General features: G+C 35.7%; 1 protein-coding gene across 6 annotated transcripts in view; it reads left to right on the forward strand.

Moving 5' to 3' along the window:
• VIRMA (vir like m6A methyltransferase associated) overlaps positions 1 to 16,770 on the forward strand; it is a 49,990-nt gene that overhangs the window by 21,368 nt on the left and 11,852 nt on the right. For all 6 annotated transcript variants that reach the window (XM_014447527.2, XM_023746395.1, XM_023746394.1 and 3 more), the window contains 9 exons: positions 1,554 to 2,045; positions 3,035 to 3,189; positions 5,213 to 5,295; positions 8,177 to 8,270; positions 8,412 to 8,956; positions 9,498 to 9,733; positions 10,196 to 10,448; positions 13,087 to 13,304; positions 16,478 to 16,610. In XM_014447527.2, coding sequence (XP_014303013.1) covers positions 1,554 to 2,045; positions 3,035 to 3,189; positions 5,213 to 5,295; positions 8,177 to 8,270; positions 8,412 to 8,956; positions 9,498 to 9,733; positions 10,196 to 10,448; positions 13,087 to 13,304; positions 16,478 to 16,610 — 2,209 coding nt within the window. The remainder of the gene's footprint in view (positions 1 to 1,553; positions 2,046 to 3,034; positions 3,190 to 5,212; positions 5,296 to 8,176; positions 8,271 to 8,411; positions 8,957 to 9,497; positions 9,734 to 10,195; positions 10,449 to 13,086; positions 13,305 to 16,477; positions 16,611 to 16,770) is intronic.

The raw sequence follows: 16,770 nt of genomic DNA on the forward strand, positions 1-16,770 counted from the left end.
GGAGAATGAATTTTGAAAGGAGAAATAATTGCATTTTGGAAGTGTTCGTTTGAAATGATGGCAGTACTCTAATGTCCTGTGTTGTGGTCTCCAAAATTTGCTAGGACTCACAGGACTCAGTGTTGTACTCACACCTATGATTTATTACAGAAAAAAGATACAAAGCACAATCAACAAAGGAAGAAAATACATAGGGAGAAGCCTGGGGAACCAGTTGTAAGCTTCCAGAGTCCTCTGCCAGTAGAATTAAACAGGACCCAATTAATTCCCCAGAAAAAAATTGTGACAACAAATGTGAAATGTTGCCATCTGAGGAATCTCATTAGAATATCAGCATCCAAGCTTACTGGGCAATAGCTACCCAGTATGTAGCATGAACCAGAATTCCAGACTCCCCGAAGGAAAGCTTATGTTCCAAGCAGCATCTTCTAAACAACTAGCCCATTAATGATGTAGTTTTCCAATATAATAGAAAATTGAATAAGTAGGAAATTACCCTAAGGCTTCAAATTACATATTGTTTGCACAAACAGTTTAGGCACAGTGAGTATTCCTAACAGCTGGGCAGTGGGAACCCTCCCCAAATTCAAATCCCAGAAGCCAACCAAAGGCCAATCTTGCAAGCAATCCTTTCTAAGAATAAGCAGTCGAAGGCCTGTCATGTTAACTGGTTTCTGAATAAGGTAGTTCATGATGTTCTTAGAGCAGAGTAATTATGGAGTTTTGTCTTCTTGAGAATTCTGTTTGCCTTTATGTAATGCTACTAAGGGTGTTTATTATAAAATAGAAGCCTAAATTTAAGCAATAATATTATTGAAGAGACAGTTTTATACTGTGTGATTCTAACTATATGTATGCTGGGAGAGGCAAAACTGGAGACAGTAAAAAAGATCAGTGATTTCTAAGGGTTGTGGGGAGGAAGGCATGAATAGGTGGAGGATAAAGTATTTTTAGGACAATGAAAATACTCAGTATCAGTAGCAATTTGGTCTATTTTGGGCTGCTGAGTAAATTTGGAATTTTTCTACTACAACTATGTATGCTAAGAAATGATTCTTTGATTTGATAAAAGAGTGCTATGTATAGTGGTATTAGCTAGTCAAATACTAAAAATTGATAATTGGACATTTTTTTCTTTAGAGGTACTAATTACCTATAATAAATCCAAATTTTTATAGTATATGTTCTATATTTTCTTAGATACACTAATTCAGATGTGCCATGGGTAAATTAGGACTATGCTGAAAAAGGAGCATTTGATAAATAGCCTGGTAAAAGGACCAGAATTTAAAGTCAGGATTGATCCTGGAAAGAGAAAACTTGTCAACATTTATTCAACATCTGTTGAATGCTATCAGGGAAAAAGCCTCACAGAACTTTCATGTTTCTTTGGCCCCGTGGAGGGAAAATTTGCTACTCACATTATGTTTTTAGTTAAAGTATATTGCTGAGGATAAGGATTATGGCCATTAAAATTTTTACCTCTCCTGTCTAATGACTACTGAGTAAATGAACGTTTCACACTGACTTAATATATACCAATTTTTCTACAGGTATCTTCACAGTCACCACTTCTTGGAGTTGGTTACCTTGCTTCTGTCAATTCCAGTAACAAGTGCCCATCCTGGTGTGCTGCAAGCCACAAAAGATGTCTTAAAGTTTCTTGCACAGTCACAAAAGGGTCTTCTTTTTTTTATGTCAGAATATGAAGCAACAAATTTGTTGATCCGGTCTTTATGTCACCTTTATGATCAAGATGAAGAGGAAGGCCTCCAGTCTGATGGTGTTATTGATGATGCATTTGCCTTGTGGCTACAGGACTCCACACAAACACTGCAGTGTATTACAGAACTGTTCAACCATTTTCAGCGTTGTACAGCCAGTGAAGAAACTGACCACTCAGATCTCTTGGGAACCCTTCACAACCTTTATTTGATTACTTTTAATCCTGTGGGAAGATCAGCTGTTGGCCATGTTTTTAGTCTTGAGAAAAATCTCCAAAGTCTTATCACTTTAATGGAGTACTATTCCAAAGAAGCCTTAGGGTAATTTCCTACTTATTCAATTTTCTATTATATTGGAAAACTACATCGTTAATGGGCAGGTTGTTTAGAAGGTGTTGCTTGGAAAGTAAAAACTAGAACTATTGCGTTGAATGACACATAACTTATTAATTTAAGGGTTAGAATGACAGTAACCTAAAAATTAGAAAAAGTGGCTGTGACAATGAAGTGGATCTTTTAGCAGCTTCTTCCTGTGGTGCTGACAAAGATTGCAGCTGTAGTGTTCCTGCTAATTTGTGTGGAGAGAATCCCAAGCACAGGAATATGTACCTTGAGAGTAATGAGGACTATCTTGCTGTCTTCTGCCCTCTAAACTATTCATGGTGCTCTGGTTTAAGAAGTCCTTTGACTGAGTGGTGAATTGAGAATGATGATCATTTTCAAGGCCTGTCCAATAGGGCAGAAGGTTTTAGCGTATGAGCAGAGAAACATGCTCTTCCTGGCTCGTGTCACACAAAGCAGTGGCATCCAGCTAACTGGCCTCGCAGCTGGGTCTTGATATTACTCTCTGAGTGACAGGTCTTTTCGGGAAAAGCAGGCAGCAGTGGTTTCTACTGGAGCTGTACCTTAATCAGTTCTGTAGTGGAAGACTGAATGATGATGGCAGTAGATTGATTCAGCATACTTGTTCCTGTTTATCCAGAGTGGACAAACATTTTAAAGTGTTACTTTCTAATCTTTCATTGCTAATGAAGTATATTTGTTAATATTTCATTATTGTTATGATGATCTTATTTCTTAGTAGAATTTCACTCCCATTGTGATATGCTTTGTTTATATACTTTTTTAAGTAGTGTTTTTAGGTGAATTGGAGGTAAAATTTAAAATCTGATTTCTTATCTTCAGGAAATTACTCAGGTTTCATTCTAAAATTCCTTGGTCTCTTTAAAACTAAATAGAAAAAAATGTTTAAAATTATTCCTGAAAAATTGTTTTTGTACCAAAAACTTTAAAATCTTATTTTGTTTCAGTGATTCCAAGTCTAAGAAGTCAGTAGCTTATAATTATGCATGCATACTTATTTTGGTGGTGGTTCAGTCTTCCAGTGATGTCCAAATGCTAGAACATCATGCAGTATCTCTCTTGAAGCTTTGTAAAGCAGATGAAAATAATGCTAAATTGCAAGGTATGGTACTTGGGTTATTTTAAGCATTTATGATATGTGAAGGAAAAAGCCTTTATATATCTGTAATTAATACTTTATTATATTTTCATAATATACCTAGTAATACTCTGTTTTTAACTCCTTGAAAATACCTTTTATGAAAGTATTTTATATGGTGTTCTTAAAAAGATTTTTGGGAAATTGCTGAAAGTACCTTTTTCTGGAAAGTCATGGAAATTGGTGGTTAGTTTAGGTTCCTAATAAAAATGGAAGAAGTAGTTTAAAAACAAACTCAGAAGTTCAGTTTTGTGTATAGTTTGCATGTGTATGTTTTTTCTATATATGTATTTCTAAGTACAACGCTGTCCTAAGTACAACTTAACCACAACTTAACCATTTGCAGTTGATAAACACGTGTAATCCTTAAAAGTGAAGAATAGTGAATATGACTATTACATTCTAAAGTATGTAAATATGTTGAATGAAGTTTATGGCAAGCCTTATGTGGGCAGTCTTAAAAAGTTTAAGGTATCTAATTACAGGTTTTTATTATTTTATTTTGGTTCCTGGCTTGCTGACCTTACCAAGGAGAAAATTTGATAACATCGAGTAAATATTATAAATAGCATGTGGCTTTTTTTTCTTTCCTTTTTAAAAAATTTCTTATTTATTGATTTGAGAGAGGGGGGAGGGGTTACATTTTTCCACTTACGCATTTATTGGTTGAGTCCTGACGGGGGTCAAACCCGCAACCTTGGTTTATTGGTCCGACACTCTAACCAACTGAGCTACTCAGCTAGAGCCTTTTTCTCTTTCTAACTGTAAATTTTATATGTGATACTACCGGTAAAAGTTGGTTTGTAAACTCAACTTCCAAACTGGAAATAGATTTTCCCCCTGAAGTATGCCTTTATAAAAGGAGGGCACACAGCATCTTCAGAGGTATTATTAATGCTTTACTAACTTATTCTGGGCAATGGGCGTACTTGTATTTGTTTTATTATTATTCCTTATATTTTTCACTTGAGCAATATAGTTTGTTTATATGAAAGAGTTAATTTTAAAATGCATAGGAAAATACTCATGTACGTAGACGTAATCCTCATGAAGGAGTGTAGAACCAAGGAAGACATGACAGTATTTAGTTTCCTTTAGTCATTGCTATAAAGTCTGGAACTGGTATATTACTTTTTATATTAGAATGCTTTTTTAAAAAAATAAATTTTTATTGATATCAGAGAGGAAGGGAGAGGGAGAGAGTGATAGAAACATCAATGATGAGAGATGTTCCTTGCACGTTCTCTACTGGGGATCGGCCTGCAACCCAGTCATATGCCCTTGACTGAATCGAAGCTGGGACCCTTCAGTCTGCAAACCGACACTGTATTCACTGAGCCAAACTGGTTAGGGCTGTATTAGAATGCTTTTAAAAAAGCATTCGGTGATAAAGTATAGGTGTTGGCCATTCCTTTTAGGAGAGTTTTGAGTTCAGTTGTAAATGGTATATTTCATTCACGTTTGTTTTATAAACAAAGCTTGCTATTACTATTTTGGGGTGGTAGTGTACTTTTATAAAGGCAAATTAGGAAAATGACAAAATTAAAAATTCATGTTAAGGGAAAAGGCACTCAGTAAATGTCCCCCCATGGGTTTGATCCTGTTAGAAATTAATACATTTTGTGCATGCTTTTTTTAGAGTGTATGAGCAGTGACAGCATTAGGTGAATAAACTCTGTGTTATTAGTTTATAAGCAATCAGTTTTATTTAAAAATTTTCAATGTTACAAAAACAATTTAATTAGATTATCTTATTTAAGAATTATAAACATTTAAATTTTCAGATACCAAATACTAAAAGTGCGTTTATATTTCATTTTAAAGTTTAAGGAATTAGACATAAGTTCATCCCTGTATGAAATTTAGATTATTGAAATCAGTATGGTCTGATAATGTTTATCTTCAGAAAAGAGTATCATTATTTCCTTTGTTATAAAGGCTCTTATTTTAAAATATTGTATTATAAGTTACTCTTTTTGTTTTTAAGAACTCGGCAAGTGGCTTGAACCTCTGAAAAACCTTAGATTTGAAATTAACTGCATCCCAAACTTAATTGAATATGTTAAACAGGTAAGTAAAACTAAAAAGTGCCTGTTTTTATGAACTGTATGGTAGTATATAGTAATGGTGCATTAAATCACTTGTGTAGATAATGTAGTAATTGATAAGTGTACTACTTGATTTACTAGACTTTTATTTATAGATTGGTACATGAATGTAGGGGTGTGTGTATATACATGAACATACATGCACACAACCTCGTGCATTCTACTGCTTTTCACTATCAGATTCTGTCATATTTTTTCTCTCAAATCAAATCAGAGTAATATTGCCTACTGTTTTGATGACATTTACTAGAGTGTTTTAAAGTTAAATGCTACAAGAATATAACATATAATCATTTTAGTTAAGCTTTATTGGAAAAGAATTTTCTATAAAATTTTTAGGTGAAAAGTGATGGAGTCAGTTCCAGACAGTTGCAGTGAGGGCTAGTTTTATTTTTGTTAATTTGGGATGGTCAGATTTGCAATTGAAATAATTCATAGCCATCCTGCCCAGCCTGTGTGCCTCAGTTGGTTGAATGTCATCCTGTGCACCAAGAGGTTGCTGGTTTGATTCTGGGTCAAGGCACATGCCCAGGTTGCAGGCTCGATCCCTGGTGAGGGGCGTGCAGTAGGCAGCCAATCCGTGATTCTCTCTCAATGATGTTTCTATCTCTCTTACCTCTTCCTTCCTCTCTAGAAAATCAATAAAACATTTTTTTAAAAGAAAGAATTTATAAAAAGTGAAAATCATACTATAAAATAAAAGGCTAATATGCAAATCGACCAAACAGTGGAATGACCGGTCGCTATGACACACACTGACCACCAGGGACAGACACTCAACGCAGGAGCTGCCCCCCTGGTGGTCAGTGCGCTCCCACAGGGGGAGTGCCGCTCAGCCAGCAGCTGGCTCACAGCTGGTGAGCGCAGTGGCAGTGGCAGTGGCAGGAGCCTCTCCCGCCTCTGCACAGTGCTAAGGACCCCTCGGGGCATGTCTGACTGCCGGATCTCCCCTGAGGGGTCCCGGACTGTGAGAGCGTGCAGGCCAGGCTGAGGGACACCCCCCTCTCCAGTGCACGAATGTCAGGTACCAGGCCTCTAGTATAATTTATAATATTACAGTTGAAAATTTATATAATTCAAGTAATTCGTAATGAAAAATTCAATAAAATCATTGGCATTGTTAGTTTTGAATGTTTAAAATTTAGTTACCACAATGTGTATAGATGTACATTGAGGCCTAAAAGTGCTTATAAATACGTAAAAAAGTTTTACACTATAGGGGCAGAATGGACCTTGAGGGATCTCCTTTCATTTAACAGATGAGCTATGTGTATGGCATATATGTGTGTATGTGTGTGCATGTTTATAAATAATCTTGGTCTTGCAGTTGAAATGTATGCAGTACATTTTAAATCTGTTGCTGTTATGACCCAGCAACAACATGTCCATTTCGGTTTATCTGATTTAGAGTTTTCTAAACCGACTTGTCTGCCCTTATCTTTTCTTTTTATTCCATCTCTTCTGAGAGTACTTTCACCTCCCATGGTACCATCATATTCTTCTTTGTTTCTTTCTCTGTGCATCAGGTGACCATCTATGGCTTTTCATTATATTCAGTCTTTAATTTAGCAGAAGTATGGTAATGTCCTGTAAATTTAGATGGTCATGTGTTTGGGGTGCTTGTGCAAGGTCAGGAGAACATATGAAGTAGCCAAAAAATATCAGATGGCCTACGTAAAAGTATTTAACCAAAAAGAAATTTAGTTATAGAAATTTGAATTAATTACATGCTGTAATTAAAAGATTTTTTATTTTTATGTAAATCCTTATCCCATTAATTATGGTTATTATAAGCGACTCTCATTCCAAGATATACTAAAAACAATTGATCTAAGACTGAAACTTCACTGTGTGGCTCCCTGATGCCATAGTAATTTGTGGAATTGTTATAAGTCAACAGGAAGAAAAGATCCTCTAAGGTGCAAAACTATGAGGGAAAGGAACTTAAGTTTTTCTTTTGAAGTTAAAATTGAAATAGTAACATTTTAATGTTATTTCTTCAAAGTTTTTTTACACTATATGCCGCCCTGTGGAAAGTAAAAAAGAAAAGAAATTTAATCATAACTACCTGTTGTCAGGAAACAGTGCTAAGGACATAACAACTGTATTTTTATTTCTTCTAACCATGCCCCAACTCACCATCATAACTAGACTCCTGTGGTATCTGCGCTTTTAAAAAATGTATGTTATGTAGTTCTAAACATTTCTGATTACTTCTTCAGTTTTTCTTTGTTTTTTTTAATCCACACAAAAGGATATATTTATTGATTTGACAGAGAGAGGAAAGAAGAGAAAGAAACATCAATGTGAGAGAGAAACATCAGTCGGTTGCCTCCTATACATACCCAAACCAGGGATCAAATTCACAGCCCTTTTGGTACACGGGATGACGCTTCAACCAACCGAGCCACTCGGCTAAGGCTGCTTCTTCAGTTTTGAAAGAGGTTTATTACCTGTAGTGCTTTGTAAAATTAGTCATTGGTTCATTTTTGGGAGAGAGGATGTATAGAAAGAATATACAAAAAGGAGCTACTTTAAATTCTTATTACAGAGAGTCTCATACATTTCTGTATGTTACTTTTGTTTTAGTACTTTTTAACATACTTGTACTTTACAATTATTTATTTTATTTACATATTATCATATGGTGCAACATATGCCAAAGTTCAGATAACTTTTATAAACTTTATCAGCCTTATTTAAGTTTTAAATAAGAAATTTATTTAACTTCAGAAATTTATGTAAATTTGAAACTCATATTTTTAACTAATGCCTTCTCTGGAATTTTCTCTTGATCTGATAGGTAACAAGAAATTAAACTTTGTTTATTTTTATTTTTAAAGAATATTGATAACTTGATGACTCCAGAAGGAGTTGGCCTTACCACAGCCTTGCGTGTTCTCTGTAATGTGGCATGCCCACCACCCCCTGTTGAAGGTAATATGGCTGTTATACTTTTAAAACTACTAATTTTTAAGCCTAGTATGAGTAGCATTTATTAAATAAAATATTCAAAAATCTTAACTGATTATTAACATGCAATTAATTAGTTTTCTTTTCCTCTTATCTTATATAAAGGTCAACAGAAAGATCTGAAATGGAATCTTGCTGTTATTCAGCTTTTTTCTGCTGAAGGAATGGACACCTTTATTCGGGTTCTACAAAAATTGAACAGTATTTTGACTCAGCCTTGGAGGCTCCATGTCAACATGGGGACTACTCTTCACAGAGTTACTACTATTTCAATGGCTCGCTGCACACTCACTCTTCTTAAAACTATGTTAACAGAACTCCTGAGAGGTGGCTCCTTTGAGTTTAAGGATATGCGTGTTCCTTCAGCACTTGTGACTTTACACATGCTCCTGTGCTCTATCCCCCTCTCAGGTCGTTTGGACAGTGATGAACAGAAAATTCAGAATGATATCATTGATATCTTACTGACTTTTACACAAGGAGTTAACGAAAAACTCACAATCTCAGAAGAGACTCTGGCCAATAATACTTGGTCTTTAATGTTAAAAGAAGTTCTTTCTTCAATCTTAAAGGTTCCTGAAGGATTTTTTTCTGGACTCATACTCCTTTCAGAGCTGCTGCCTCTACCATTGCCCATGCAAACAACTCAGGTATCACTTCCATATACCATGCATCTTATAAATGACTGCAGTAACACTTTTTTAAAAGCCAGTGATTTTGTTAAAAAAAACAGAAACAAAACCTTCATCCCCTTTCCCTAAAACAGACATAAAATAACTGGATGAGGGTGAGATAAAACTGAAGCAAGTTGGTCATTAAGGGAATATGAGGGTGCCATTTAAAATAAATTTTTGTTAATGTGAATTTTATTACGCTGTTATGTATACTTGTACTTTTGTTATTTTTAAATCTTTTTTCTCCTTTATTATGTATTAGAATTTGCCATTTACTAGGTCACTTCACCAATGGACTCTGCTCTACTGACTGCTAACCTGAGAACAATAAGATTTTTTTAAATGCATTGAATTCAAGCAAATGTTTAATTGTATAATAGATGTTTTAAGCACCTTAAATGTTTTCAGCATGCAGTAAAGATGTTCTTTTCATAATAGTTCTTCCTGAACAGGTTTTTGTGACTATAAATAAATATTTAAAAAATCTACGAACACATACATTATACTTTTTTAACAGGTTATTGAGCCACATGATATATCAGTGGCACTCAACACCCGAAAATTGTGGAGCATGCACCTTCATGTTCAAGCAAAGTTGCTCCAAGAAATAGTTCGCTCTTTCTCTGGCACAACCTGCCAGCCCATTCAACATATGTTACGGCGTATTTGTGTTCAATTGTGTGACCTTGCCTCACCAACTGCACTTCTGATTATGAGAACTGTGTTGGATTTGATTGTAGAAGACTTGCAAAGGTATTTTTCATTTTGCATTAAATTTTTTTTCAAGTTATTCTTGACACAGATACATATTTTTTCACTTAGAATTTGGAAACCAGGGTTTAGAATGCTCAGATAAGATTCACAAATATACACCACATATACACAAATACACATATACATATACACACACCTATACGAGTATATTTAGATTATTTTTGATTAGAATATTTTTATTTCATTATTTCATGTGCAAATTGGAAGGCCTTGATTTTGGGTGTTTGAAAGGTGAACCATAAAGTACTCTGATTTAAGAAAATATATTATTGAAAGCCTAAATTTACAAAATTTTATAATTGTAAAATTCCAGAGAAGTTGTCATTTTGAAATGTTTTATACAAGATTGGTGTAAGTTGATAAGTGTTGAAAACAAATATTAGTTAAATAATACCTTAAAATTAAGAACGTTGTTTATTAAATGTATTGATTTTATTTCAGCACTTCAGAAGATAAAGAAAAACAGTATACTAGCCAAACCACCAGGTTGCTTGCTCTTCTTGATGCTCTGGCCTCACACAAAGCTTGTAAATTAGCTATTTTGCATCTAATTAATGGAACTATTAAAGGTGATGAAAAATATGCAGAGATATTCCAGGATCTGTTAACTTTGGTGCGGTCTCCTGGAGACAGTGTTATTCGCCAACAGTGTGTTGAATATATCACATCCATTTTACAGTCTCTCTGTGATCAGGTATTTATGGTTACTTTATAAATTGTGTGTGTGTGTGTGTGTGTGTGTGTGTGTGTGTGTGTGTATCTGTTGATGTAAAGCTGTTGATGTAACTCTTAGCTGTGAACAAGGAGATTTCACCTGTTTTATTACTCCTGCTACTGCTTAGGGAGATGAATTTGACTAGGAACCAACAATAAAATGATTTGGTGCTTCAAAGCTTCCTTTGGGTTTGTAAACCTTATAGGTTTCTTTGAAGAGCTTTTTCCTTTTCTTTATGAAATTGCATCCTTGCATAGTTGCCTTATGTGCCACAGTATTTTGGGGGGGGGGGGTTAGTTTTGTCTGCTATGTTTATTTTCTTTCTAATTATATTAAACACCAATTCATTCTTGAATTTTATGGCTTTGTGATTAGTTGAATTAATATCATGGTTTCCTGTTAGGGCAACTTTTTTAATATATTAAAAAAATTTTTTTCAATTACAGTTGACATACAGTATTATATTAGTTTCAGCTATACAACATAATGATTAGACATTTATATAATTTATGATCACCCTGATAAGCCTAGTACCCATCTGACTCCATACATAATCATTACAATATTATTGGCTATATTCCCTTATACTGTACTTTATATCCCTTGACTGTTTTTATAGGTGGCAATTTGTGCATCTTAATCCCTTCCCCTTTTTCACCTGTCCTCACAACCCCCCTCTCATCCAGCAACCATAAAATGTTCTCTGTACTGTGAGTTTGTTTATTCCTTTATTTTTGTTTTGATTCCACATATGAGTGAAATCACATGGTATTTGTCTTTCTCTGTCTGACTTATTTCACTTTGCAGTATACCCTTTAGGTCCATCCGTGTTGCAAATGTCATCAAAGTTTCATTCTTTTTTTATGGCTGAGAAATGCTCTGTGAGGACAGTTTTGGAAGGCATCAAAGGCTACTACAGTTTTAGTGTTTTTTCGATTACTGTACTTTATAGATTCTGACTAAAAGTGGTAGTATGTCTAAAAAAACCCCCAAAACACTTCAAACCTATAAGTTCATGTTGACCAGTGTCACCCCAATAAATTTAATAAAAATAAATAAATTAGTATTTCTCCCAGCTGTCTATGTTATTGACTTTTAATTTATAGTTTCATGATTTAATGAGAATTGTTTTAACTTTGAAAGCCTATTGTGATTGGAATCTTTACAGATTTCTATGCCTAATCCCATTCTAGCTTGACAAAATGCTCCTGCTGTCTGATCATTAGATGTGCTTTTTTTTTTAACGCAGAATATTTTTCAGTGTTGAAAAATTATCTTTTTCTAGCTAACAGAAATTCCGTTTGTTTATATTTTAACACTCTAGTCAAGAAGGAACAATTTTTGTGTGACTTGTTTTCACAAAAAGGGTACCAGGTGAAAATAGTTTGGGACCTGGTAGAAAGGATATTTTAAGTTCTCATACCTCAAAATGTCCATTTAACTAGTGTTTGTTGTATATTCCATGTTAGCTTTTATGATTATGCTTAAGAGTACTATAGCGCCCTGGCTGGTTTGGCTCAGTGGATAGAGCGTCGGCCTGCGGACTCAAGGGTCCCAGGTTCGATTCCGGTGAGGCATGTGCTTTGGTTGCGGGCACATCCCCAGTGGGGAGTGTGCAGGAGGCAGCTGATCGATGTTTCTCTCTCATCGATGTTTCTAACTCTCTGTCCCTCTCCCTTCCTCTCTGTGAAAAATCAATAAAATACATTAAAAAAAAAAGAGAGAGAACTATAGCATCCTAGTTGCTTTGATCACATAGACATTCTTGGCCTCAATTGTTATATTTCCCTTCTCATCCTAGCTTTGTTTTACAGTTTTAACCTAAGTAGGTTTGCAATATGTTGAAGTTATTAAAGGCTGTGAGACATACCTAAAAATGTTCTGGTAAAATCTGCTTCTATAAAAAGAGTAGTGGGAATTTTTAATTATTGTTAGCTAAATTTGCTTAATATTGAAAATTTTGAATTTTAAACGTATAAAAAACTAGAGGAAAATATTTAATTTGAAGATGTGGTTAAATGTTTATTTGCTCCATCAATAACAATATATTAAAAAATATTTTAGTACCAAAAGGACTTCAGTTAACAAGTTGAGGATACAAACTACACAGTGCAATACAGAAGGAAAACATTTTTAAGTAAAAATATTGTAAAATAAAATATTTTTTCCTTTAGTTATGTATACTTGTATTAACTTTTATAGGAGGGCAAGATGACTCCTTTGTTTTTTGTTTTTATTTTATTTTTATTTTTATTGATTTCAGAGAGGAAGGGAGAGGGAGAGAGAGACAAACATCAATGATGAGAGACAATCATTGATTGGCTGCCTCCTGCACACCCCCTCCTGGGGATCGAGCCTGCAACCCAGGCATGTGCCCTTGACCGGAATCAAACCTGGGACCTTTCAGCCTGTAGGCCGACGTTCTATCCACTGAGCAAAACTGGCTAGGGCTGACTCCTTTGTTTTTAATGTGTTTGAATCTATGTATAGGATGGGACTGTAACAATATTTTGATGAGATAATTACTAAGTATTAAATGCTATGAAATCCTGAAGTAAAAATGATACTATAGTAATTTTTTAAAATTATTTTTTCCTTTTCTCCACTTCCCTTACAGGACATTGCACTTATTTTGCCAAACTCTTCTGAAGGTTCAATTTCTGAACTAGAGCAGCTCTCCAATTCTCTGCCAAACAAAGAATTGATGGCCTCAATTTGTGACTGTCTACTGGCTATGCTAGCCAACTCTGAGAGCAGTTACAACTGTTTATTGACATGTGTCAGAACAATGATGTTTCTTACAGAGCATGATTATGGACTATTTCATTTAAAAAGGTAATGTTTTATTTAATATACTCTTGGCTTAATTTTTCACTGTTAACTCCTCCCCCCCCCCCATATTAATTCATAGCTATTACAGAAGGTTGAAGATGTGATTTCTTTCTCTATATTTATGGAGAAGATTGGTCAGCAGTAGCATGTGCTAATAAAATTACAGGAATAAAAATGTAAATTGAATAGACAGACAAATTAATGTGGACATCTTAGAGCAGCGGTTCTCAACCTGTGGGTCGCGACCCCTTTGGCAGTCGAACGACCCTTTCACAGGGGTCGCCTGAGACCATCCTGCTTATCAGATATTAACATTACGATTCATAACAGTAGCAACATTACAGTTATGAAGTAGCAATGAAAATGATTTTATGGTTGGGTCACAACATGAGGAACTGTATTTAAAGGGCCAGAAGGTTGAGAACCACTGTCTTAGAGTATTTAAGGAAATCTTATTGTTCCAGGGATGTTAATTCATGCTTTAAGGTAATTCGTTGATATATTCACCCTAGTCCTTAAAAGGTGATGATAGTGTGGTATTATGGACCCTAAAAGTGCTGATTCTATGGTTTTTATTTCCTAGAGGAATGGCTGAGATTAAATTAATTTGAAATGATATAAACCTCATGCTGCTCAGTCTCTCAGACATAATTTCTGCTCTGTCTATGCCTCCTTCTTTTTCTTCATGCTGGCTAGATTTTCTTGGGAATTTGTAGGAGTATGTAGGGTTATGAGAAAGAAAGAAGGAGGAAACATATATTTGTGCTTCTCATTAATTCTTGTAACATTGGTTGAAAAGTTAAGTTCCAGGTACTGTGTTTGATGCTGGCTCCTACCCTTCTCCACCTCTTTGTCCTGAAAAAACCTGTCTCTTCTAATGTATGGTCTTTCTTAGTTGGTGGCACCTTCTGAACACCCAAGTTTTTCTCCTACCCTCCCCATTTCCCAGTCTCTCACCAAAGTCTTTAAATTTTACTTCTTTTTTTTTTAAATATACTTCTTTATTGATTTCAGAGAAGAAGGGAGAAGGAGAGAGAGAGATAGAAACATCAATGATGAGAGAGAATCATTGATTGGCTGCCTCCTGCACACCCACTACTGGGGATCGAGCCTGTAACCCAGGCAAGTGCCCTTAGCCAGAATCAAACCTGGGACCCTTCAGTCCGCAGGCTGACGCTCTATCCACTGAGCCAAGCCGGCTAGGGCAAATTTTACTTCTTGAATGTCCTTTTTCCTGTTGCCTGGATATCCTATATAATAAAAGGATAATATGCAAATTGACCAAATGGTGGAACGACCAGTCGTTATGTCTCTCACTGACCACCAGGGGGCAGATGCTCAACACGGGCAGCGCTGCTCAGCCAGAAGCCAAGCTGAGGGCTGGCTGGCGAGTGCGGCGGCGGTGGCAGGAGCCTCTCCTGCCTCCGCAGCAGCACTAAGGATGTTCGACTGCTGGCTTAGTCCCACTCCCTGAGGTGAGCAAGCCTAAGCCATCAGTCGGACATCCCCCAAGGGCTCCCAGACTGTGAGAGGGCGCAGGCCGGGCTGTGGTACCCTCCCCTTCCCCCCCTCCCAGTGCACAAATGTCGTGTATCGGGCCTCTAGTTTATATCTTTTCAAACTCACCTTATACATTGCACTTCCAAGAAAGCCAAAAATCTTTCCTAAATCCCTCCATTACTGGCTGGGTTAGGTGCTTTCACAAATACCCTTTGCATACCTCTGCCACAGTATTATATGTGATTTTTTAAAAATATATTTTTGTATTGATTTCAGAGAGGAAAGGAGAGGAGGAGAGATAGAAACATCAATGATGAGAGAGAATCATCAATTGGCTGCCTCCTGCAGGCCCCACACTGGGAATCAAGCCCACAACCCAGGCGTATGCCTTGACCAGTTCATAGGTTGATGCTCAATCACTGAGCCACGCTGGCTGGACTATATGTGATGTTTTTAGATATATATTTTTTAATTGATTTCAAAGAGGAAGGGAGAGGGGGAGAGAGAGAGAGAAACATCAATGAGGAGAGAAAATCCTTTGGGATTAAGTTCATAAAATGTTCTCTACGACCAAGGTCCATAAGTTTAGTACCTATGCTTTCTTGTAAGTAATTTATTGTTTCAGATATTATATTTAGGTCTTTGATCCATTTTGAATTAATTTTTGTACATGGGGATAAACTGTAATCTAGTTTCATTCTTTTACATGTGGCTTTCCAATTTTCCCAGCACCATTTGTTTATTTTTTTAAATATTTATTTTATTGATTTCAGAAAGGAAGGAAGAGGGAGAGAGAGAAATCAATGATGAGAGAGAATAATTGATTGGCTAGCTGCCTCCTGCATGCCCCCTACTGGGGGTTGGGCCCCGCAACCTGGGCATGTGCCCTGATCTGGAATCAAAACGTGACCTCCTGGTTCATAGGTCGACAGTCAACCACTGAGCACTCTGACTGGGCCCAGCACCATTTATTAAAGAGGCTTTCTTTTCTCCATTGTGTGTTTCTGGCTCCTTTGTTGAAAATTATCTGCCATATATGTGTGATTTTATATCTGGGCTCTCAGTTCTGTTCCATTGATCTATGTGTCTGTGTTTCTGCTAATACTCTGTAGAATCATTGATCAGCTGCCTCCTGCATGCCCCACACTGGAGATCAAACCTTCAATCCGGGCATGTGTCCTAAATAGGTATCAAACCATGACCTCCTGGTTCACAGGTTGATGCTCAGCCACTGATCCTTGCTTTTTTAAAAGTTTCAATATCTTTGGTAAAGCTCTTGTTTTGTTCATTATTTTGTTTTTTTGAGTGCATTGAATTGCCTGTCTACATTTTCTTACATCTCGTTGAGTATTTTCAGAACTGTAGTCTTGAACTCTCTATCATTTATATCACATATTTTCATGTATTCATTGAATATCAAAATTAAGAAACTAACCTTGACATATTATTATTAACTAAAATTTTCTTTTTAAGAGCTTAAAGCTTACCTTTAAAAGGAAATAACTATAAATAATGCTTTGATACATGGTTTGTATACACAGACACGCCAAAGTATTTTTTGCTTTTTAAAAAATGGTGGACTAAGTTTCATTCTGTCTGAACTGAGATAGTTCATTTCTCATACTAGATTTATATGTTCAAATTTTAAGACTTTTCCTCTCTTTTAAAACTTACAGTTCTTTAAGGAAAAACAGTAATGCTCTGCATAGTTTACTGAAACGAGTGGTCAGCACTTTTAGTAAGGACACAGGTGAACTGGCATCTTCATTTTTGGAATTTATGAGACAGATTCTTAACTCTGACACAGTGGTAAGTATGTATGTATATCATATGTATTTGTATTCTTAAAGTTTATCATAAGTGAAGAAATAACTTGGTTTCAAAAAAATCTTGGAATAATCGTTTTTGGAACTTGGAATTTAGAATTTTGTTTTTTTCTGTGTCCTCCCCCCCATTATGAAATCAGATT

Source organism: Myotis lucifugus, unplaced genomic scaffold (assembly GCF_000147115.1).
Source record: "Myotis lucifugus unplaced genomic scaffold, Myoluc2.0 scaffold_673, whole genome shotgun sequence".
Taxonomy (NCBI): domain Eukaryota; kingdom Metazoa; phylum Chordata; class Mammalia; order Chiroptera; family Vespertilionidae; genus Myotis; species Myotis lucifugus.